At 36.4% G+C, this 22,300-nt stretch overlaps 4 protein-coding genes across 4 annotated transcripts; 3 read left to right on the top strand and 1 right to left on the bottom strand.

Annotated features, from left to right (window-relative positions):
- Positions 1-186: 186 nt before the first annotated feature.
- On the top strand, positions 187-6,600 carry MNS1 (alpha-mannosidase 1). The gene is made up of 14 exons (XM_088823230.1): positions 187-1,007; positions 1,937-1,984; positions 2,514-2,702; positions 3,031-3,143; positions 3,611-3,676; positions 3,839-4,010; positions 4,450-4,539; positions 4,722-4,846; positions 4,999-5,064; positions 5,196-5,304; positions 5,391-5,489; positions 5,588-5,668; positions 5,756-5,926; positions 6,000-6,600. The coding sequence occupies exons 1-14, from the start codon at positions 855-857 to the stop codon at positions 6,237-6,239; spliced, it is 1,722 nt and encodes a 573-aa protein (XP_088679356.1). The 5' UTR covers positions 187-854; the 3' UTR covers positions 6,240-6,600.
- LOC105975685 (Cation efflux family protein) lies at positions 6,584-11,729 on the top strand. The gene is made up of 13 exons (XM_013000889.2): positions 6,584-7,412; positions 7,491-7,542; positions 7,907-8,039; positions 8,140-8,195; positions 8,499-8,613; positions 8,725-8,782; positions 8,885-9,003; positions 9,537-9,656; positions 10,048-10,149; positions 10,237-10,309; positions 10,441-10,508; positions 10,756-10,816; positions 10,900-11,729. Exons 1-13 carry the CDS (start codon positions 7,097-7,099, stop codon positions 11,025-11,027), a joined length of 1,401 nt encoding a protein of 466 aa, XP_012856343.2. The 5' UTR covers positions 6,584-7,096; the 3' UTR covers positions 11,028-11,729.
- Positions 11,730-11,929: 200 nt separating this feature from the next.
- On the bottom strand, positions 11,930-14,560 carry LOC105975686 (large ribosomal subunit protein uL30y). The gene is made up of 7 exons (XM_013000892.2): positions 14,251-14,560; positions 13,427-13,605; positions 13,241-13,338; positions 13,088-13,145; positions 12,595-12,674; positions 12,409-12,511; positions 11,930-12,330 (listed from the first exon to the last, which is right to left on the bottom strand). The coding sequence occupies exons 2-7, from the start codon at positions 13,601-13,603 to the stop codon at positions 12,115-12,117; spliced, it is 732 nt and encodes a 243-aa protein (XP_012856346.2). The 5' UTR covers positions 13,604-13,605; positions 14,251-14,560; the 3' UTR covers positions 11,930-12,114.
- Positions 14,561-15,050: 490 nt separating this feature from the next.
- On the top strand, positions 15,051-22,278 carry ACA9 (autoinhibited Ca(2+)-ATPase 9). The gene is made up of 32 exons (XM_013000965.2): positions 15,051-15,585; positions 15,845-15,961; positions 16,047-16,086; positions 16,186-16,301; positions 16,389-16,520; positions 16,614-16,703; positions 16,792-16,861; positions 16,946-17,016; positions 17,105-17,188; positions 17,274-17,351; positions 17,437-17,508; positions 17,619-17,702; positions 17,796-17,878; positions 17,968-18,076; positions 18,167-18,222; positions 18,310-18,352; positions 18,476-18,559; positions 18,649-18,786; positions 18,913-18,975; positions 19,088-19,189; positions 19,333-19,443; positions 19,592-19,759; positions 19,884-20,108; positions 20,211-20,327; positions 20,414-20,512; positions 20,632-20,769; positions 20,879-20,979; positions 21,140-21,185; positions 21,282-21,416; positions 21,497-21,604; positions 21,694-21,785; positions 21,859-22,278. Exons 1-32 carry the CDS (start codon positions 15,421-15,423, stop codon positions 21,974-21,976), a joined length of 3,255 nt encoding a protein of 1,084 aa, XP_012856419.2. The 5' UTR covers positions 15,051-15,420; the 3' UTR covers positions 21,977-22,278.
- The last annotated feature ends 22 nt before the right edge of the window (positions 22,279-22,300 follow it).

Genomic DNA, 22,300 nt, shown 5'->3' with positions numbered 1-22,300 from the left:
ATATATATATATGTATGTATGCGTGCGTGCGTGTGTGGGGTGGGGGGGGGGGGGGGCTGAATAATTCTTCTTCAAGACTTTAGTGTAGACTGAGTCAAATAAGCTGAGGTCATGGAGATAGATGTTTCCGACACATGTCATGTCAGACACTCGATGACACTTGTTGCATAACTTATGGATCATTTTGCAATTTCTAAAAAATTAGAAACATATTTAGAATTTCATAATTTATAAGGAAATAAGCATTCTTTATATATTTCTTTCCTTCTCTACACGTGATCAAATATCATAAATATGATCTTAATAAGTTAGTTAAAGGTTAATGCCAAACCCTACTTCTACTTGCTCTAACTTATAAGTTTTGTAATTGAAGGGTATGTTTGCAACACGCCCCATAATTCTAGGGTGTCCCTAATTTTAATTAGTCGTTGATTCTATATTCGATTTGGTTTTAAAAACAAAGTAATTTTCCTTCCAAAATAAATAGTAAAAATAAAACATAAAAATCTTTTCCATTCATAGACAGACGATTTACGATTACCTCACCCTTCCATTCCATTAGCTACTTGTCAATAAATTCCCTTTTTGGTATCAAGTGCAATAATTTTTCTATTATTTAAAATCCGCCCCTCTCAAATTTTGACATTTCACAATTTCACCCCTCTCTATTAGAGAGAGAGAGAGAGAGATTCAATAAGTCCGCGATGTCAAATTCTCTCTCGTAATCGGAAAAGCTTAGAGAGAGTCAGATCGCTCTGAGATCTTGTCGATCGGCTCATTGATTACGTTTCAATCTTGAGTTATTAACTGCTGCTAACTTTATTGGAAACGTATTTTTAATTTTCTGGTTGAAAATGGCAAGGAGTAGGTCGTCGTTGAGCACGTGGAGATATGTAAATCCAGCTTATTATCTGAAGAGACCCAAGCGTTTAGCTCTGCTCTTCATAGTTTTTGTTTTCGCCACCTTGCTTTTTTGGGATCGCCAGACTATTTTCCGAGACCACGAGGTACTTCTGCAATTGTTTACGAATTTTTAATATTCTGCATCCCTTTGAAACTGGATTCGGAAAGATCATTTTTTTCGTTTAGACTTTTGATATGGATGGAAAATTATCTCTGTATATTTGATAATTTTGTAATAGGCTTTTTTGGACCCCTAGCTAGCTTCCACTGTCCTCCTTGGCCTCCTCTTGTTCTCAATTTAATGTTTGTGGTGGTGTTGACAATGGGTACTTGAAACGAATTTAGGCATTTTTGTTTTTGTAGTGAATGCATTGACGAAACTGAAAGCTTCCATTTTGGCATGGAAGTAGTTTCCTACGCTGATGTAGAGCATGTTAGATTAAAAGAATGTCGAGGTTTCTCATTTTCCATTTCATCAAGTTCACAATCGACTAGTTCTCAAGAAGTTATCTGATAAAGCTGTTTGCATGCTGAATTTACATCGATTTTAATCTGGTTGGATCGTATAAAAGGGTGTCATTTGTTTTGTCACTCAGTTCTGATGTTATATAATATAAGTCAAAGGTATTTAATTTTGAATGCGAACCTCCAGTGAGACTGAAGGCCTGAGAATCAATATATTATCGGCAATGTGGTTATTGCCAAAAAAAAGTCGGACCTTCATGGTGGCAGTTTGGTTTCGGTCTAACTATCTATATTTTATGTGCTGTGTACCATACTGTTGCTACCTTTGCTTTATCAATCATCTTACAGATCGAAAATATCATATGTAGTTATGATTGCATAAATAGATGCCAGTATTAGAAAGGAAAATAGATGTGTGGAGTTGCTTTCTACTATCTACCGCATTAATTTGTATTAAAGGTTATATGGAAACTTATATTCATGGATCTTTTTGGTAATATTTCAGTTCTTAGATCAAAGAATGATTTACTAGTCATTGTTACTTACAAGTTATTCTACTGTTATGCAGGAAGAGGTGGAAAAATTGAAAAATGAAGTCAGTCATTTGCAGAGTCTGGTAAAGTGCCAATTTAGATTTCACTTTTTGATTGAGATTATAAATTAATTATTACTGACTTTTTTTACCAGATCTCTGTTTTTAGCTTTATATTAGTTCTGGATGCCCTGAATCTGCTTGTGTTCCCATTACGAATACATAATTCATTTATTCATATCTAGATCTTTTATCTATGGTTAACAAGAATAAGATCTAGTTCACCGCAGGACTGCTTTTTATGTAGGATTGTCTATATTTCTACGCAGATACCTGTATCCATTGGGTTGAATTTCTGGAATCCCCTAGCATAGAATAGAAAGTTAGAAACTATATTCTTAATATATGTATATATATATATATATATATATATATATATATATATATATATATATATATATATATATATATATATATTGTTCTGAAAAACTTCAACATTGTTTTTGTTTTCAGTGATGTCTTTTCTTTCCTAGGTAGCTTCAAACTTCTAGATACTTTTTCTTTCTTTCATATTTAATAAGCATAGTTCTCAGAATGTGATTGGTTTTTTCAGCTTGAAGAAATAAAGAGTGGTCAAAGTGGTGCAGGGAAGGAAAATGTCAGTCACAAAGGCAATGCAAGTAAAAAGTTAGATGTTCCTGATGACCCAATTGACATTCAGCGGAGAGAGAAAGTTAAAGATGCTATGATCCACGCATGGAGTTCATATGAAAAATATGCTTGGGGCCATGATGAGCTCCAGGTATGATTTTTCTTTCTATTTACGTATTTCTTTAAATATATAAGATTGGACAAACATCTATAAAGATTAGTTTTATTTATTTCAACCATTCCCGCATAGGGAAAACAACAGAACTCAATCTTTAGGTTTCCTCTTTGCTTGCCTTTTCATTTGTTTGATTTACCAGTACCTTCTGATAGTGTGTTAGCTCAAAATGTTTTCAGTGGCTAATGTATGTTGTGCTATCATCCCGCCCTTCCATCTTTTAATCATTTTGAAAAAGGAAGAGCACTAAAAGTGGCCCTGAATTTTTATTTTGATGGATGATAATAGAGATTTTTGGTTGCAGCCTCAATCAAAAAGCGGTGTGAATAGCTTCGGGGGTCTTGGAGCAACTTTAATTGATGCTCTCGACACGCTGTACATAATGGGATTGGATGAGCAGTTCCAAAGGGCTAGAGAGTAAGTTTAAATTACCATGCATGGGTTATTGCTGGATTTGTTTACTGTATACTGCTTTTTCTTCTCTCACAGTTTCTTTTCTTCTTTCTACGTTGGGGAATTAATTATATTATGCTGGAAACTACGAATTTAACCTGGTTGGGAATTTATGCTTGTATGGTCCACAAAATGTGGATCTTACATGCTATCTTCATTCAGTTGGCCCATTCTCTGTTTAGAGCTTGATATATAATTACTAGAACTTAGAAGCACCCCTTAAGTTCAGCATCCATAAAATAACCAAGATTAGATTTGCAACAGCCAAAAAATATAAAAGTCCAATATCATTTATGTTTCCTTAATTTGATTCAAAATTGTTAGCTTTATGCATTTCTCCTTGTAAGAGCTTGATTTGATTTGTCTTGGATGAAATATCAGTGTGTGTTTCTGTAATTGTTGTTTGATGCTCAGTGAGCTCTTCATGGCAGGTGGGTTGCAGAGTCCTTGGATTTTAACAAGAACTATGATGCCAGCGTTTTTGAGACAACCATAAGGTTGCTTTATAAGGTTTAATATGTCTTTTGTATTCCTTTAGTTAATTTTCTGATCAGGATTATGTACAATAGATGATGCTAATATGACTCTATTTTTCGGTGAGGAAGAAAAAAGATCTTCAATGCTATACTTATAGTGCATGTCTGTTTGTGTCAATGCAGAGTTGTTGGTGGACTTATTAGCACATATGATCTGTCCGGAGATAAAATTTTCCTTGAAAAGGCTAAAGATATTGCTGACAGGCTGTTGCCTGCGTGGGATACTCCTTCTGGCATACCATATAATATTATTAACTTGGCTCATGGGAATCCACATAATCCTGGGTGGACAGGGGTAAGTTTTCAATTCTAATATTTAGGGAAGTTAAAAACGTCTCTTAAACACATCGACCTTCCCTTAATTTGTCAGATTACATGTATTTATTAGAGGATCAAATATGTCTACGGTTCTTATATGTACTCCTAGGGCTGTAAATGAGCCGAGCTGGCTCATGAGCTGATGACCTCAAAGCTTGAGCCTACTTTTAGTTGTTCATAAGCTCTTGAATCGGCTCTTGGACTTTTTTTTTATTCCTTATTAAAAATACAAAATTTGTATCATACTGAAAAATTGAAAATTATAGATACATATCTATAATAAAAAAAAATGAGCTCGAGCTTGAAAGAAAAAGAGCTCGAGCTAACCAAATGATCCAAGCTCTATTTAACCCTATTTATTACTGATTGTATTTTCTATTCAATTGAGACTGATCTTGTATTCTTTTCCTATTTAGGGTGACAGCATTCTGGCAGATTCTGGCACGGAGCAGATGGAGTTTATTGCTCTTTCCCAAAGAACAGGGGATTCCAAGTATCAGCTGAAGGTATCCTGTCTGTATATACATTATACGTATATCTTTTTCCCCTGACCTAAAGTCGCATTGATGGAGCTTAAAACTATATCTGAAATATCAGAACTCCAAAGACATAAAATCATAAAGTTGTTTCTACTTCCTTGTAAATTTATGAAATTTATCCTCCCTCGATGGATGTCATGATGTTTCAGGTGGAAAATGTCATTCTAGAGCTTAATAAAACCTTTCCTCCTGATGGTTTGCTTCCCATTTATATTAATCCACTCAGAGGAACAAGATCGTATTCAACCGTAACTTTTGGAGCCATGGGGGACAGGTCATTATCATTTTACATCTCTGAAGTACTTATAGACTATCTTATGATCTTCTATGCTACCATATACTATAAAAACTTCGATACCTGAATCAACTCTTATGTGTTGATTATAAGGTCTTAAATATATAACTTAAGGGAACAAAATTGTGCAGTTTTTATGAATACCTACTCAAGGTCTGGATACAAGGAAACAAAACCGCTGCCGTGAAGCACTATAGGTAAGCATTTCGTATATTGCAGGTTATGTAAGCATGTGTAAGGTCTTTGGTTTTTCTATGTACTTCAAGTTCATTCTGTTATTCCTTTCCCAAACTTTCGAGCAAACAACTGTAACATGTATTCCCGACAGGGAAATGTGGGAGACATCAATGGGAGGTCTTGAAAGTTTGGTGCGGAGAAGTACACCATCTTCCTTTGCTTATCTCTGCGAGAGGATCGGAAGTTCTTTAACAGACAAGGTTGTTTATCTATGGCTGTGTGCAATATGAGCGCATCAATACTTTTACCATTTTAAACGTTTCTCTCATTTATTACAAATTTGCAGATGGATGAACTTGCATGTTTTGCTCCAGGAATGTTGGCTTTGGGGTCTAGTGGTTATGGACCCGCCGAAGCTAAGAAATTCTTATCCCTGGCTGAGGAGGTATGCTTTACCAAATTCTTCCTCGTTTATTTGATGCTACTCTGAGGCAGAGAAGCTATTTATTGCTTTGAGTGGGTAAATGGAACTCTTTTGTGCAGCTAGCTTGGACCTGCTATAACTTCTACCAGTCCACTCCAACAAAATTGGCTGGAGAAAACTACTTTTTTAATCCAGGGCAGGTGAGTGTCTTTGCTTTACTGTTTTTTTTTTGCAAGTAATATATAAGTAATTAATTCAATTACTATCTCGTTTCACAATTTGTTCAGGATATGAGCGTTGGAACGTCATGGAACATATTGAGGCCAGAGACAGTTGAGTCACTCTTTTACCTCTGGCGTTTGACTGGAAATAAGACATATCAAGAATGGGGATGGAACATCTTCCAAGCATTCGAGAAGAACTCCCGCATAGATTCAGGATATGTCGGATTAAAGGATGTAAGCATCTATTAACTATTTCTAATTCTATGATATAATGAAAAATAATAACATATTTACATTATTATAATAGGTTAATACTGGTGTGAAAGATAACATGATGCAAAGCTTTTTCCTGGCTGAGACATTGAAATATCTGTACCTACTATTCTCACCTTCTTCGGTTATTTCACTCGACGAATGGGTTTTTAACACGGAAGCACACCCTATAAAAATCATGACAAGGCATGACCTGGCAGGTAAGTCGGTTGGAAAACATATTATTGAAACTCGATCACGAGCCAGAAAAGAAGGCCGTCTTCCTGACAACTAGCAAACTTAGATGTATTTTTATCTCGATTTTTACCAAGTCAGAGGCTGTAGCGAACTAGAAGAATGAAGAGCTTGAAGAAATCGATGGAGCTATGAGAATGAGATAACTCCATCGCAGGCTCGTCGTATAAGTCATTATATTATTATAGTATTTCTGGGGAATTTTGTGTGCCTGTAATATGCATGAATGAGTTCCTCATTGCTTCAATATGTTTTCATTTGTAACATAGGTAACTATAGATATTCTTGATTTCATTTACCGTTTTGTAAGTTAGTGCACAAGTTTCTTTTATCAAGATTTTACTGTCTTGCTCATTTTCTTTCGCTTGCATTTCGAGTTTATATATTCGAATTTTCGTTTATTTTTTTGTATTTTTATTTGTTGTTTTTTTAGTGCCTTTTTTATGAATTAAATCAGTATTCATTAAATACCAACAAGGCTGATTAGTATCTCCTTACATTAAAATGAAAATTTGATCACATTTAATATTCAAAAGTTGCAAAAAATCCAAAATATTGTGTAAATTTCTAATAAAAATTACACTACAAGAACTTAATAATGGTGAAACTCTACTACTTAACCTAAAATTTTAGAGAGAGAAAGAGATCAACAGTGTGGAGGTGCAGACTGAAGAATATGCTTTACTTGAAAGCTAAAAATCCTTTCTCCACCACAACCCCTCCGTCACCCACCGCCGGAAAACCCCCAATCTCAAAACCCTGATAATCCGTTCTTCTGAGGAAAATTACAATCGTGCTCGCAATTAACCTTTCCGACGAAAAAAAATTACGATATGTTGATATCATAGTACTGGCTAATTGTTGATTCACCATAGCTCCATTATTCTCTCAGCAGTAATGCGAACTTGTCGTCTTCTTTCTCGCCTCCGCCATGAACGATATAATTACTCCCAATTCAGCTGCTCCATTTCTCGAATCCATGCCCCCTTCCCCTCACACGAGCCGGATAATCCCGATTCGCAGGATAATAAATTGATTAATCATCCAAACATACTTCGGCATGACATTTCAGGTCATCGCCCATTCCCTCAACGGCAGGGTTTGGCGGCATTTCGAAGCTTCTTCACGGCGAGTTCTTCATCGAGAGTTGTTCCTCTTTCTAACTTGATTTCACCTAGTTCTAGCTACCACCAGCTACTCCAATTCAGAAGAAGTGAGTTTAGCTTAAGCTTTTCGGTTTTGTGATTAATGTTGTGCATTAGGTTTTACAATTTGATGGTGGTTTTTGCAGGTCTTATAACGAGAGCTAAAAAGATTGAGAAAATTGAAGTTGTGGATCATGGGTACATTTTTTTCTTTCTGCTTTTCTGTTTTTTGATTTTTCAGTCATCTCTGTTTGAAGAAATGCAGTGATAATATGCGAAGTCGGTCTTGAGATTTTATTCATATGCATAGCTAGTGAAGTATCTTATAAGCATTCATTTCGTTCCCCCAGTTACCAAGTGGCGTTGAAATAAACAAGCTAAAAATGTATATGTTTTGTCTACTGTTAATGTTTTCCATTGTGGACTTTAGCTGCTTAAAAAGACAGAAGAAGCTCCTGAGCCATTTGCATTTCTTTTCTTATTTTAAATAGTTGTGTTCAATCATCTTGTACAATGCCTATTTTGGTTTGTTTTTTCATTGCTCCTGATATTGTTTCTTTAGCCAGCGAGCAGTCACAACAGCTTTGTGGTGCAACTTTCTTGTTTTTTCTCTCAAATTTGGGGTCTGGTTATCCACCTCAAGCCATGTAATGTTGGCTGAAACTGTGCATTCAGTTGCAGATTTCGCAAACCAGGTATTAACTTCTTTCATTGATTAATATTCTTAAGTTTTTGGCACTTTATTTATCAATTTATCAGTGAGTATGGTGAACTTGATTCATCCTTACCTTATAGGCTCTTCTTGCATATGGTTTAAGTAGCTCACGCCGTGCACCAGATCGTCTCCATCCGTAAGTCTTCTATTGATTTAATCAGTATTATTACAGGTGAAGAAATGTGATCATAGCCATAATATGGGTTATCAATTTCACAATTGTTTGTCAGACTAAAGTAGAGAATATGCATTTTTTAAGGATCATTCTAAAACCATGTAAAGTAATGTATACACTTTCAACACAATTATTGTGTTAAGTAGTAGCTTTTCGGACTTCATATGTGATGAACCTAAAATCCATGAAATGTAGATACATGTAATGATGAAGAGGCATTTGATGTAATAATCATGCTGAATCTTCCTTTCTATATTATCTCAGATATGGTTATTCCAAGGAAAGATTTGTCTGGTCTTTGATTTCTGCAGTTGGTATATTTTGTCTCGGTTCTGGTGCTACAATTGTTCACGGTGTTCAAAATTTGTGGACTTCTCAGGTAGCGCGATGTTAAAGTTCAATTTGAAACTTCTGAATGTTTCACTTTCAAATTTTCAAAACTGTATTCTTTCTTTTGGATGCTTTAATGATTGATATTATTTCTCTTCAGCCCCCTGAACATATAGAGTATGCTGCTCTAGTGATTGCTGGTTCGTTCGTTATTGAAGGTGAGTATCAGAGGATTTCGTTGAGACTGTCAGATCAGAAGGTTTTCTAGTTATTTTTGCTATTTTCACAATTCTTTGTGATTAAATGTAAACTTGTTTCAGGTGCTTCACTTATCGTTGCAATCCATGCTGTTAGAAAAGGTGCTGCTGCAGAAGGAATGACAGTGAGAGACTATATTTGGCGTGGTCATGACCCAACATCAGTTGCTGTCATGACAGAGGTGATAACTTCTGTATTCTGATTACAGATCCTTTGTCCAAGTACAAACCCTGGTTGTGTTAATTTATTTACATAATATTTGCTCATTGTGAAACTTCCCTACGATGAACTCCTGAATGATGCGTGTTTGCTAAAGAAACAGAAATTTGTCTAGGGAAGATTTTGGCATGCATGTAAACTGAATCAGCTAGATTGAGGAAAAAAAAGAAACCCAATTTCTGGTTTAATTTTATTTTCGTTAGACTACGTATAAAGCAACTTTCATACAGTTCGTTGCGAAATGTCGATAGCGTGGGCCCACAAAAGTTCTCCAGTAATCAGTACTCATGAGTTGGAAATCAGAAAGCTGTTTTTGAGTTCTTTATGTTTAGCAAATAGATTCATGGATAATATTTAAGGTTCCTTATGATTAGCTTAGATTTCATTGATGCTAAATGATATTAACATTATGTAGCTTGAGAGAATCTTCAAAGAAGCAGTTCCCTCAAGCTGTATGTTTGCACTGATATTTATTTCATTCTGTTGATGATGCAGGATGGTGCTGCTGTCACGGGCCTTGCGATTGCTGCTGCATCATTGGTGGCTGTGAACGCGACAGGAAATGCAATGTATGATCCTATTGGTTCAATTATCGTCGGAAACCTTTTGGGAATGGTAGGTGATGTGTCTACATTCTGTTGCTGGACTTGATAAAATCTGTTGTTATATTCTTCCAATAACTTCATGGTACTAGCTGCAAGATCTTGATTTTTAATGAGACGAGGAGTCTTCAGTTTTCCACTCAAAAAGAAAGATTGCACCTGGAAAATTAAACCGTTTTATCAGGATATAAACAGTTTGCTACAAGGAAAACAAAGACATTCGTCTTATGAGTTTTCAAACTTTAGTAGAGTTTCTTGATTCAACAACTAAATCCGATGAATAATAAAAGAGATGCTGGGGTCAGTACTCGTGAGCAGAAAATATTATATATTTACTTGTGAGTAGAATGATATGGACCATTGTTTCTCATCTTATGCCTAATTGAATGACTCATATGATACAGGTCGCAATATTTCTGATTCAGAGGAATCGTCATGCTTTGATTGGTAGAGCAATTGATGATAAGGACATGGAAAGAGTTCTTCACTTCCTGAAAAATGACCCAGTACTGTCAAGTATTTCACTCTTTTGTTGTTGATTTATGACAAAAATGACAAAAGTATTCTAACACAATTGACATTTTTGGCTGTAGGTTGTGGATGCTGTGTATGATTGCAAAAGCGAAGTGATTGGACCAGGATTTTTCAGATTCAAGGCTGAAATAGGTGATCCCTTGATTCATATATAAATAAGTGTTGACATAACTTTTGACGTTGTTGACATGCTGCGACCTTTGTTTCCTGAAAATTTAAGATCCTCAAATCAATATCACACGAAGTATAATATTGTGTTGTAGATTTCAATGGTGTGGTATTGGTGCAAAACTATCTAAGCAGAACTGGACGTGAAGAGTGGGCTAAACAGGTGATTCCATTGTGATTATCATTAATTTCTCTGCATTTTGTTTTGCCTTGTGCCATCTTATAGGGGAAATTTAATTTTCCAATTCCTATTATTTTCCATGGTTTGCTATTTTTGTTGCTGCATGTATATTTCATTGAAAATATTCTACACCAGATTCTTCAGTTCTTCTACCTATTTGTCTGTTTTGAGTACAAATACTGTGGTATTCATATCTTACAGCAATTGATATGTTCTTGATATAAAACAGTTTCGGGAGGCTTCAGAGGACAAGGACGATTCCACTTTGATGAGGATCATGTCAAACTATGGTAAGAGATGCAATAAAAGCTATAACTCTTTCGTAGTACATAGTACACATTGCAAGAAATTAAAAGTTTTAATGATGTGGCAGGTGAGGAGGTGGTCACAGCTCTTGGAAGTGAAGTAGATCGTCTCGAAAAGGAGATCCAGGAAATAGTTCCTGGTATTCGGCATGTCGATATTGAAGCACACAACCCTATAGTCCCTACACCACCATAGTTATAAAAACTATAACTACTATTTATATTTCAAGAATAGAACACAAAGAATCCAGTTTTTCTTATTGGGATGGCCCACATAATGTGAATAATGAGACATTTCGTGTTAATAATGTGTGATTACAACATATGTGGGGTCCTGAAAAAAGAACAGCCTAAAGTCTTCCAAAAAAACAATATTCGGAAGTTTCCAGGAAACTTGTCAAATTTCAGTAGAATTTTCCAGGTCTCTTCAAGGCACCTTCCCAAAGTATTAGCAACCTAAAGTCTTCTATAAATACTACACACGAAACAATTCCTTCCATTACTTGCAAGAATAATATAAGAAACGAGAGATGGGGATATTCCATATAGTAAATCAGAGAGAGAAATTAATTAGTAGACAAGGATTGAAAGGACAAGAATGCCCTCGCTGCGGTGGACCTGTCCTCTCTTTGGATTACGACACACATTTGATCGTCTTTTGTGTTCCATTTCCTCACAAGATTAAGCGCAAGTTTTGCTGTCTCATCTGCTCCACGCGCCTCACCTGCTCCACCCGCTAGAATTTCACCTTCCAATATATATTTATACACACTGTACGGTTTTGCTATCGAGGGTTCAAATGTAATTTCGCAATTCAACATTTGTATTGCAGTATTATTATTGTATTTCATCAAATCTATAATTGTAGGGTGACAATTCACCTCTTTCCAGTAAACAACATATTGTAAGCGTGTATATCGGAACAGATTGAGCTCTTTTTTTTTATCAAATTGTTTACAACGACATACTTCATGCAACACCAATCCTAAAAAACACCACACGTTAGAACACACAGTAGTAAATGGTGCATCAGAAAAATCAACACAACTTAATTATACCAAAAGCATAACTTAATCAACATGAATTAAGGGAAGATCATAGAACAAGTGTCTCGTCTAATATAAATCTTAATCAAAAAAAGGTATTTCATCAGCATACTTGATATTGTCCCAGAAAGAAAATAACCCAACTTCAACAAAAGCCAAAAAAACAATGCGGACAGAAAATTTCTCCAACTTGCAGTTTACAGGACCTCAAATTTCCAAAATACTAGTATAACAAAACTAGTTCATTCTTCTAATAAGCTCATTGATGAAATCTTCACGGTTTCCAGCATCTCCGCCTTCAACATAGTGGTTTCTCTTCTTCTTCAGACCACCCAATGGAGCCTTGAGTTGGAACGGCCAGAGGAAGTTGTTAGCTTCCTTAAAGTGGGGTCCAACAGTCAAGATCTCGTGAATAAGATCTTCAACGCAGATGATACTGTGTTTTCCAAGAGTCTGAAACAGAAATCAGATTTCGATAAAAATATTGAAAAAATGAAAATAATCATAGGACAATCCCAGTAGCAGACAAACCTGTTCGACGATGGAATTGTCAGTCAAAGGAATTCTCTGCTTGTTAACCTTGCCAAATCCCCTCTTGTATATCAGTTCCCTCACACTCTTCAAGTTGGGGTAACTGAAACAAGTGCATTTAGACCGATGAGAGAAGTTTAAGTTAACAATAACACAATTGAGGATTTAAAAGGTTTAGATGCATACCCGTATGTCACATATGGTTCAACCCTGTGCAACATATTCATGGTTGCCTTGTTAACTTTTAGGAACACACCGTTAAAAATCTGCATTCATGTCACAATAAAATGATATTCAATTAATTTCAGGAAAGGAACACACAATTGGAGTATTAACGCTATATAACATCAAACGAATGCCGTATCAATACCACAGTATGTAGACATACATGTTACCACTAATTAGCAAGCCTAACGTACATACAGTTCCAAAAAATTCCAAACAAGATTATTAAAACATGACCTAAAAAATGAATTAAGCATAGAGTGCATTACTTATAACAAACCAGTCTTGGTACCATTTTTAACCAGTATCACAGCATTGATAGGCAACAGTAAAAAAATATTCTTCCGATTTCCATCAACAAAGGAAAAGACATTCAAAGAGTAATAGTGTTCATCCTGCCAGATAGGTGCCTCGAATAACAATTATAATAACACACAATAATGTAAATCCTGACCTGTCGAAGACGCAATAGCTGCAGAATCTTCTTTGTCGTTGGGTGCATGGCATTTATACTGAAGAGTTCCAAGTTTGAATAAACGAGTCAGAATTTCAATCATATAAATCTTATCATATATGCCCAAAAACGAAAAAAAAAAAGAAAACGTACCCACGGATACGAATGATGAATATCAGTTTAGCTTCAGGGTTGACATAGAACCCTCCTTTCAACCTTGCCTCACGCTTCAGCTGAATCAGCTCCTTGTCCTAAAGTAGAAGCCCACAATTATACAGTAAGTTACGATTATATAATAGCAAAACCAGCAATTACAGAAAATAAAGAAATCAAACAAACCTGCTCTGCATACTCCTTAGCATATTGCTTAGCTCTGTTGAAAATCAGCTTCCTGTTTTCAGACTTCTTCTCCTTCACAGCAACAAGGGCCTGCTTCTTGGCCAAAGCCCATTCCTCATTTCTCTTCTGTTTCTTTATCACAGATTCAGGAACAATCGGTGCTCCCTTCTCAGCCATTACTGCATGGAATAACCAAAAATTGATTACTTCTTCCAAAAATTCGATATTTGTTTAAAAATATAACCACCAAAATGCCACTGATATACAAGGTTATCCATGAAGAAACTATATCTTCAAATACACATGTTTCAAAATATTGTTGAACTATCCTACCGACTTATTTCTTTCCTCTTCCCCTACCTAATTTATATAGCTTTAGGATTATCAGCAAGGAAGTTCAAATGGCAAATAAAATACATTAAGATATAAAGCATAAAACTACATGAGTTGGACAGTGATACAACCTTCTCAGCGTTTTCATTACAATAAAGCAAGATCCGAACACAAAATAAATGTCCCGCATCAACAATCAAAACCCCATGAAATTAAAAATAGCTACATTAAAATTTAAATATATTATAAGATTAGTTCGAAATGCATGAACAGAGCTCCCATGGCCACTAGCACCGAATTTCATAAATCTAACAATTTCATTTCGTTTTAAAAAATAGATTGCACATTACCAAAAAACAAATGAACAAATGAAGAAACAGACATCCATAAATTGAAATTAAACAAGCATACACATACGTGCGGGGATATATGAACACTCGTATAGAATATATGCTGAAAATGGGGAAATGAGAAAAAAGAAATGAGCTTACGGTGTGGTTTGAAGAAGATCCGGCGGTGGTGGTGTGGTGGAAGAGGGAGAGTTTTGTTATTAGGTTATGGCCCTGCGGCTGCTATGAATCTGTTCTTCAGGAAAAACAACTATAACTAGGGTTTTTGTAAGGTTTCAAGCCGAATTACATCCGACGGCTCTTATTCGGTATCAACTTTAAACTTTTTCATTATTGCTCTTTGGGAGCTCATAATTTTGGAATTTTCAGATTGGCCCCTATTAATTTCTATAGATCCAACTTAAATTTTTTTTTTATCCCATATAAATTACATATTATTATGTTCATTCATATTTTGGGAGAATAATTTCATTACCTTATAATATAATACAAACATTTATTTTATTATTTTAAATAAACGAAAGTTCTTCAAAAAGTAAATTAAGCCCCACTAAATAATATAATCATTACTTCAAAAAATATAATCATATGAAAATACATAATTAAGAGGATAGTTATAATTACTCCAACGTAAAAAAAATCATTTAAAATAAATGAATAAACTTCTAGTCCGACTATTGAGTGATTGGGCTTTACTATAGGCCCAATAAAATTATTATATCGGTAATTTCACATGCGTACGTGTACCGATCCAACTGCATGAACACCATTGCACAGTCAGCCATATTATTAATTAATTATCACGTCAAATAACCATGATTTAACTAAATTAGATTAGATAAATATTAATTAAGTAATTTCCCTATTCAAAGGTATTTGAGAAAAAAATGCAGTCAATTTAACTAACCAATTAATTACGTTGGCTGGCGGGAAATATATATACACATGGCCTGAATTGTCGGTTATATATGTTACATATGAGTTTGTTAGCGGCAAAGCGGAAGAATCGGATTCCAACAGATTTGGAACCACCGCAGAAAAAAATAATAGTAATTCTCTCTCAATAAACGGAGCCCCACAATGTACACGACGACGAGCTTAATTAATTAGTCTTCTGCTGCATTTCTCCCCAAATGCTCTTTTGATTTGATTTCTTCCTCATTATCATCATCCTCAGTAATAATTCAATTACTGTTTGTAGAAATTTAATCGTGTTGGTGTTCGGCCGATTTCGCCCCCTTTTTTTCTGACGGAGTGGTGGCTCCGTTGAAGAGGCGGTGCCATCTCTCTCCTCCCACGGCCACCGCCGATATGACTACCGGCAATGAAGCTGCAGCGCACCTAGATCTCGAGACCGGCGCCGATTCCTCCGCCGGCGTTGATGGGGGTGGATGGGGCAGCGATCCTGATTTCTCCGATCCTTTCGACATTGCCAACACCAAAAACGCCTCCCATGAATCGCTCAAGCGCTGGAGGGTAAGATCAACATCTCGTTTGTTTTCATGGTCGTTGTTGGTGGTTCTTTTATGCATGGCCTCTGTTTTGGTTTCATGCACGTGACGTTTCGATTACCCGATCCCATAATAGCGCATCTTATTTTTCTGTTTTGAGGATAGATTAAATGGTTGAATGATTAGTGGTCGAATTTATCGTTTTTTATTTTATGGTTATGAAATTCTATGATTACATGCATGTGCACCTCTTTCTGATTGTGTAAGTCTTGGCCCTTTTGCAGCAAGCCGCCCTCGTGCTTAATGCTTCGCGACGTTTCCGTTACACGCTAGACCTGAAAAAAGACGAGGAACAAGAAAAGCGAAGACGGATGATCAGAGCACATGCTCAAGTCATAAGGGTAATATTAAAATTTAAAACACGTTAGTCTTGATTCCGTACTTTCATTCATTCGATTCTTGATATTCTGGTGTTGTTGGTTGTAGGCTGCGTTGCTCTTTAAATTGGCTGGACAGCGAGCAATAGGTATTTTCCGAGTGTTACTGCTTGTTAAAGTTACCTAATTAAGCTCGTTTTCCTAATTCTATCTCTTCTATAAACCTGATTCGATTTTCGTTAATTCAGTATTAGGCACGACAGTAGCTCCTCCATCCCCTAACGGTGATTATGAAATCGGACTCGAGCAACTTGCTTCGATGAACAGAGATCATAATATTACAGCGCTGCAACAATATGGAGGGGTAACACTTCCTTTTTCCCTTCACCATCTCTCTAGGAAGTCTGCTACTATATGCATAAATATTAATCTCGACCGTCATTTTATTCAGGTTAAAGGGTTAGCAGAAATGATAAAAACCGACGTCGAAACAGGGATATACGGAGACGAAAACGAGTTATCACGAAGAAAGAGTGCTTTCGGCTCAAACACGTATCCCGTGAAAAAGGGAAGGAGTTTCTTGGTAAGACTTGTCTAGAGTGTTATATTTGTTTGATCGTATGTTCTGACTTATACATTTCCACCACTTACTTATTCGACGTTTGTTTTTGCGCAGAGATTCCTATGGGAGGCTTGGCAGGATCTAACTCTCATTATTTTAATAATAGCTGCTGTGGCCTCTTTGGCTCTCGGAATAAAAACCGAGGTTGACTTGAAATACAACAATACCATATTATTAAAAGAATTTATATAATTTCCTTCATATATAATTAAGAATTGCTCGTGTTTTCCAGGGCCTGGAGGAAGGATGGTACGACGGAGGAAGCATCACCTTTGCTGTTCTTCTGGTTATTTTTGTTACAGGTTAGAAAAATCAGATTGGTTGTTTATAACCTTAGGAGAGAAGTAATATAATTTTCACTTTTTATCATTGCATCTGTTGTTCAGCAACTAGTGATTACCGGCAGTCCCTCCAGTTCCAAAATTTAAACGAAGAAAAACGGAACATCAAATTGGAGGTAATATTCCAGTCACAAACTTATTCAAGCTTTTATCTTCTTGTTATTGTTCTCTTTAGTGTACTCTCATGGACAAACATATGTACAGGTAATCAGAGGTGGCAGAAGAGACAAGGTCTCGATATACGAGATTGTGGTTGGAGATGTCATACCTCTCAAGATTGGTGATCAGGTGATAACCGATTCGATTTTACTCGATATACTTTCTTGGACCACACATCGTTGTCTAAAGGAGTCTCCTAATGTATTTTACACAGGTTCCTGCCGATGGAATCTTGATAAGCGGACATTCTCTTGCCATTGACGAATCCAGCATGACTGGAGAAAGCAAGATTGTGAGCTGCTTAGACTTTATTTTGAAGGTTTTATAATATTAGATTATTATATTTTTATTTATCACACATAATGCCATTATTGCAGGTCCACAAAGACCACAAATCTCCATTTTTGATGTCTGGTTGCAAAGTAGCAGATGGTGCCGGAACAATGATGGTAAGATATAAAATTTTCCCACCTCCAGTAAACGAATTTTCGACCACGCTTAGTTTCTGTTCCAATTCCAGATGTTGAATTGTTATAACAAGTTCAAATTTCTGTTTCAGGTAACTGGTGTCGGAATCAACACCGAATGGGGATTGTTGATGGCCAGTATTTCAGAAGATACCGGTGAAGAAACTCCTTTGCAGGTACTTATTGGATATAACGGTTCATCTTTTCATTGTTTACTTACTACACGAAAATAAATAAAACTAAGTATGGATCCTGTTGATACATTACAGGTGCGCCTGAATGGTGTTGCAACGTTTATAGGCATCGTTGGGCTCACCGTCGCTTTCTTCGTGCTGATTATTCTCTTAATCAGGTAATTTGGGCAGTGTTTCGTGTTTCGTGTTATCTTATTCTACGACCACTTTCTGAATATCAGTAACATTGACAAATTAATTACCTCAGATTTTTCACGGGGACGTCAAAAAATCCCGATGGATCTGTTCAGTTCGTCCATGGAGAGACCAGTGTTAGCGAAATAGTTGATGGGGTTATACATATCATAACTGCTGCTGTAAGTTTCTACATTTTAATACGTAATTGCGAATACATTAGATAACCTTTTTTTTTTCTTTATGTTCATTAACTGAAGTCCTTCGTTTAGGTCACGATTGTGGTGGTTGCAGTCCCGGAAGGGCTCCCGTTGGCTGTAACATTGACGTGAGTATCATAACATGTCCCTCGTGTACATCAATTGTTGCCGTTTTTTTCCTTTTTTGATTTCGACTTATCTTGAATTTATAACAGCCTAGCATACTCCATGAAAAAGATGATGGCTGACAAGGCCTTGGTATGTCGATTTTATTTTCATCTTTCCCGGAATCGTTAGTTTATTCAATTGCATTACAGCTTTATTATTAATATGACATTTTCCATAATTCCATGGTTTTATTAACTTAAAACCTGTTTTCAGGTGCGTCGACTTTCCGCCTGTGAAACTATGGGATCTGCAACAACCATCTGCAGTGACAAGACTGGAACATTGACACTGAATCAGGTTATTTTACTTTCTATTAAGACGAATGAAAACTATGTCCTTTTTTTCCGACTTCTGTGTAACTAACTTTCGCAAACTATGTACGACAGATGACTGTAGTTGAGGCTTATGTTGGGAAACAGAAGATGGATCCTCCTGAAGACGGTGCTCAGTTGCATGCAACAATTTCCTCTCTTCTAGACGAGGGACTTGCACAGAACACTTCCGGCAGTGTTTTTCTATCTAAGGTATTCTTTTCCTCAGTACGTTAGTGCTCGTGAGCATGGATTTTTCAAGTCTTTTCCTATATAAATGTCTGCACTTCGGAAGGAAGTGTGATTATTAACCGAGTTTTTATCTCTTGTTGTGTTTAGGAGGGTGCAATGGAGGTTTCAGGATCACCAACTGAAAAGGCTGTCCTTCAATGGGGTGTTAAGGTACTTTTAAGACGTACGATAGTATCTATATTTCCAACTTTTAATACAACTCAGGTGTTGACCATCTGTGAGAACCAATATCTATATTCATACGATAGTATCTATATTGCAGTTAGGAATGAAGTTCGACGTTGTAAAATCAGAATCCATAGTTCTCCATGTCTCTCCTTTCAATTCTACCAAGAAGCGAGGGGGTGTTGCAGTAAGAGGAAAGGTAACAACTCATTTATTCGATGCTTTTTTATTATTATGTTTTTTGTAATTTACGGATATTTACCAATTCAAGACATCGTTTTACAAGAATGATTCTCAGCAGCATACATAGTTTGAGAAACCTTATTCTATTTCACTTGGCAGACGGGATCTCAAGTGCATATACATTGGAAAGGAGCAGCTGAAATAATTTTAGCCTCATGCTCACAATACGTTGATGTGAATGGTTCTCTGCAGTCCATTGAGGAGGAGAAGGTTCGTACTTCCTAAACTGTAACAGATCACTGTGACCCAAACTGAAATTCGATACGAGAAAAACTAACACGAGCCGAAATAAATAAATTTATGTTGTTTTGGAAATTTCTGATGACATTCATTATTGTTATGCAATTCTTATTACCAGGAACTTCTGAAGGATGCTATTAACGATATGGCCTCAAAGAGCTTGAGGTGTGTTGCCATTGCTTACAGAACATGTGAAATCGACACGGTTCCAACTGACGAAGAACAGCTATCCCAGTGGACTCTGCCAGACGAGGATCTTGTTTTGCTTGCTATTGTCGGTATAAAGGTAGTAAACTTGATGGCTATTAATTGAATTTCATTTTTTTTCAATTTCCGCTGAACACATAGCTATTACATTTCGGCTTGCTTTTTGTCTTCCTTCGATTGATGGTGTTGCATGTGTCGTACAGGATCCTTGTCGTCCAGGTGTACAAGATGCAGTGAAACTGTGCCAGCATGCTGGTGTTAAGGTGCGAATGGTAACTGGAGATAACATTCAGACAGCCAAAGCAATTGCACTGGAGTGTGGCATCCTTGCTCCGGACGCAGACACAAGTGAACCCTATGTCATAGAAGGGAAGACATTCCGCGAGATGACTGAGAAAGAGAGAGAACAAATTGCAAGCAAGATCTCGGTATGTCTTAACAATAAAATCCCTTTTCTCGAACATTTCACAACAAGCTGTGTATTATCATCATTCATAACAACTTATAAACAATGTTGTGGCGGTTTACAGGTTATGGCAAGGTCTTCTCCAACAGATAAGCTATTGCTCGTCCAAACATTGCGTAAACAAGGGGAAGTTGTTGCTGTAACTGGAGACGGAACCAATGATGCTCCTGCACTGCACGAGGTTTGATCAATACATATTCTTTTCACCTGCTTGGTTACTGTAATTCATATACACCAACTGCACATTTTTCTCGTATGTATTTGTAGGCTGATATAGGACTTTCCATGGGGATACAAGGAACTGAAGTTGCAAAAGAAAGCTCAGATATCATTATCTTGGACGACAATTTTGCTTCAGTTGTGAAGGTTAGTGTTAACGGAATTTGTCTTAGCTGAAGGGTATTCTCTTAATTCCCCGTTTTCCGTTTCAAATACGTCTCTGGTGATTTCCCCTTTTGTAACACGTTTCCGATTAATCCTTGTAGGTTGTTCGATGGGGACGCTCCGTATATGCAAATATTCAAAAATTTATCCAGTTCCAGCTCACTGTCAATGTTGCAGCTCTTACAATTAACGTTGTTGCTGCAGTTTCCTCGGGTGATGTTCCTTTAAATACCGTGCAGGTACAATCTTTCTTACTCTCTGTACTATAGAATTATGTAGTATTATGCAAATTACCATATTAAGTATTTAAAGAATATAATTTTACTTTGAACATTTTAAATTATGCAGCTTCTCTGGGTTAATCTCATCATGGATACTCTGGGAGCATTAGCACTGGCTACTGAACCTCCAACCGATCATCTTATGGATAGAACCCCAGTTGGTCGCAGGTTAGCATCTGCAACCACGTTTAGTATGCAGATTTTAGTTCGTAATTAACTGTTGTGTGCGCATTTGTGTTTAGTCAAACGAGGTTATTAGCAGTAATATTACAAACTGTGCGTCAATTTTAAGTATATTCAACCATTTAACTGTTCTTAAATTTTTCAGGGAGCCGCTTGTAACGAATATAATGTGGAGGAACTTGATCATACAAGTATGTTAACGTTTTATCTAATCGAACTAGCTGTTTATTTATATAATTTTTGTAACGAACTCTAGATCATCTATCGTTCTACTTTTTACATGGCAGGCCGTATATCAAATTTCAGTCCTCCTTGTTCTCAACTTCAGTGGCATAAAGATTCTCAATTTGACCAACGCCGGGGAAGAACATGCCAACATGGTGAAGAATACCGTGATATTCAACACATTTGTTCTCTGTCAAGTAAGTACGATAATCTAATTACGATGAATGATGCAGAGAATTACCAGAATATTAATCAAATTCATTTCTCAAATTTACAGATTTTTAATGAGGTCAATGCTCGAAAACCAGAAGAACTCAACGTGTTTACCGGTGTGACCAAAAACCCCCTCTTCACCGGGATAGTGGGATCTACATTTATACTTCAGGTGATATCTTGTGTCTTTCTATGCTTTGTAAATCGCACCTCAAGATTTCTTCGTATTTATGGTCACTAACATGCTCCGTGTTTTACTAGATAATCATCATCAATTTCCTTGGAAAGTTCACCTCAACCGTTAGGCTTGATTTCCAATTATGGGTTGTTTGCCTTGCTATAAGCATTGTCAGGTTCGTATATTTTCTCCGATTCTTGGTATCTAAAGTAGTAGAAAACCCTGTGCTGATTTCTTGTTTCTTACAGCTGGCCTCTTGCTATTGCTGGTAAGTTCATCCCGGTTCCAAAAACGCCCCTAGCGAAGGTCTTCATAAGGCCATACCAGAGCTGCATTGCTGCCCGAAATGGAAGTAACTCTACCTAAAAATCATCGTATTTTTCCATTCATGAAGATGCCTCTCATCCAATTTCCTGGAAAGATCAGCAGATAGTGAAAAAAAAACAAAAGTGATTTTTGATACTACGTATGTTCCGCAAGTGTACTACTTAAGTACTTTGTATTGACTGATCAAATTCTATTAATTACTCAAAACTATTCTATATTATTGTAGATAGTTCAATTGTTTGTACACAGTATGTTTTAGCAATAGGAGGTATTAAGGAGTTCTACAAACACACATCTCCGAAATTCATATTCTTTACACTCGAGTCTTTCATTTCCGAAAATTTGTATATTCTATAAATGCTA

This window comes from Erythranthe guttata, chromosome 9 (assembly GCF_056151865.1).
Source record: "Erythranthe guttata isolate IM_541 chromosome 9, IM_541, whole genome shotgun sequence".
Classification (NCBI taxonomy): Eukaryota; Viridiplantae; Streptophyta; class Magnoliopsida; order Lamiales; family Phrymaceae; genus Erythranthe; species Erythranthe guttata.
The sequence above is the reverse complement of the archived record's forward strand: the minus strand, read 5'-3'. Positions and strand labels throughout refer to the sequence as shown.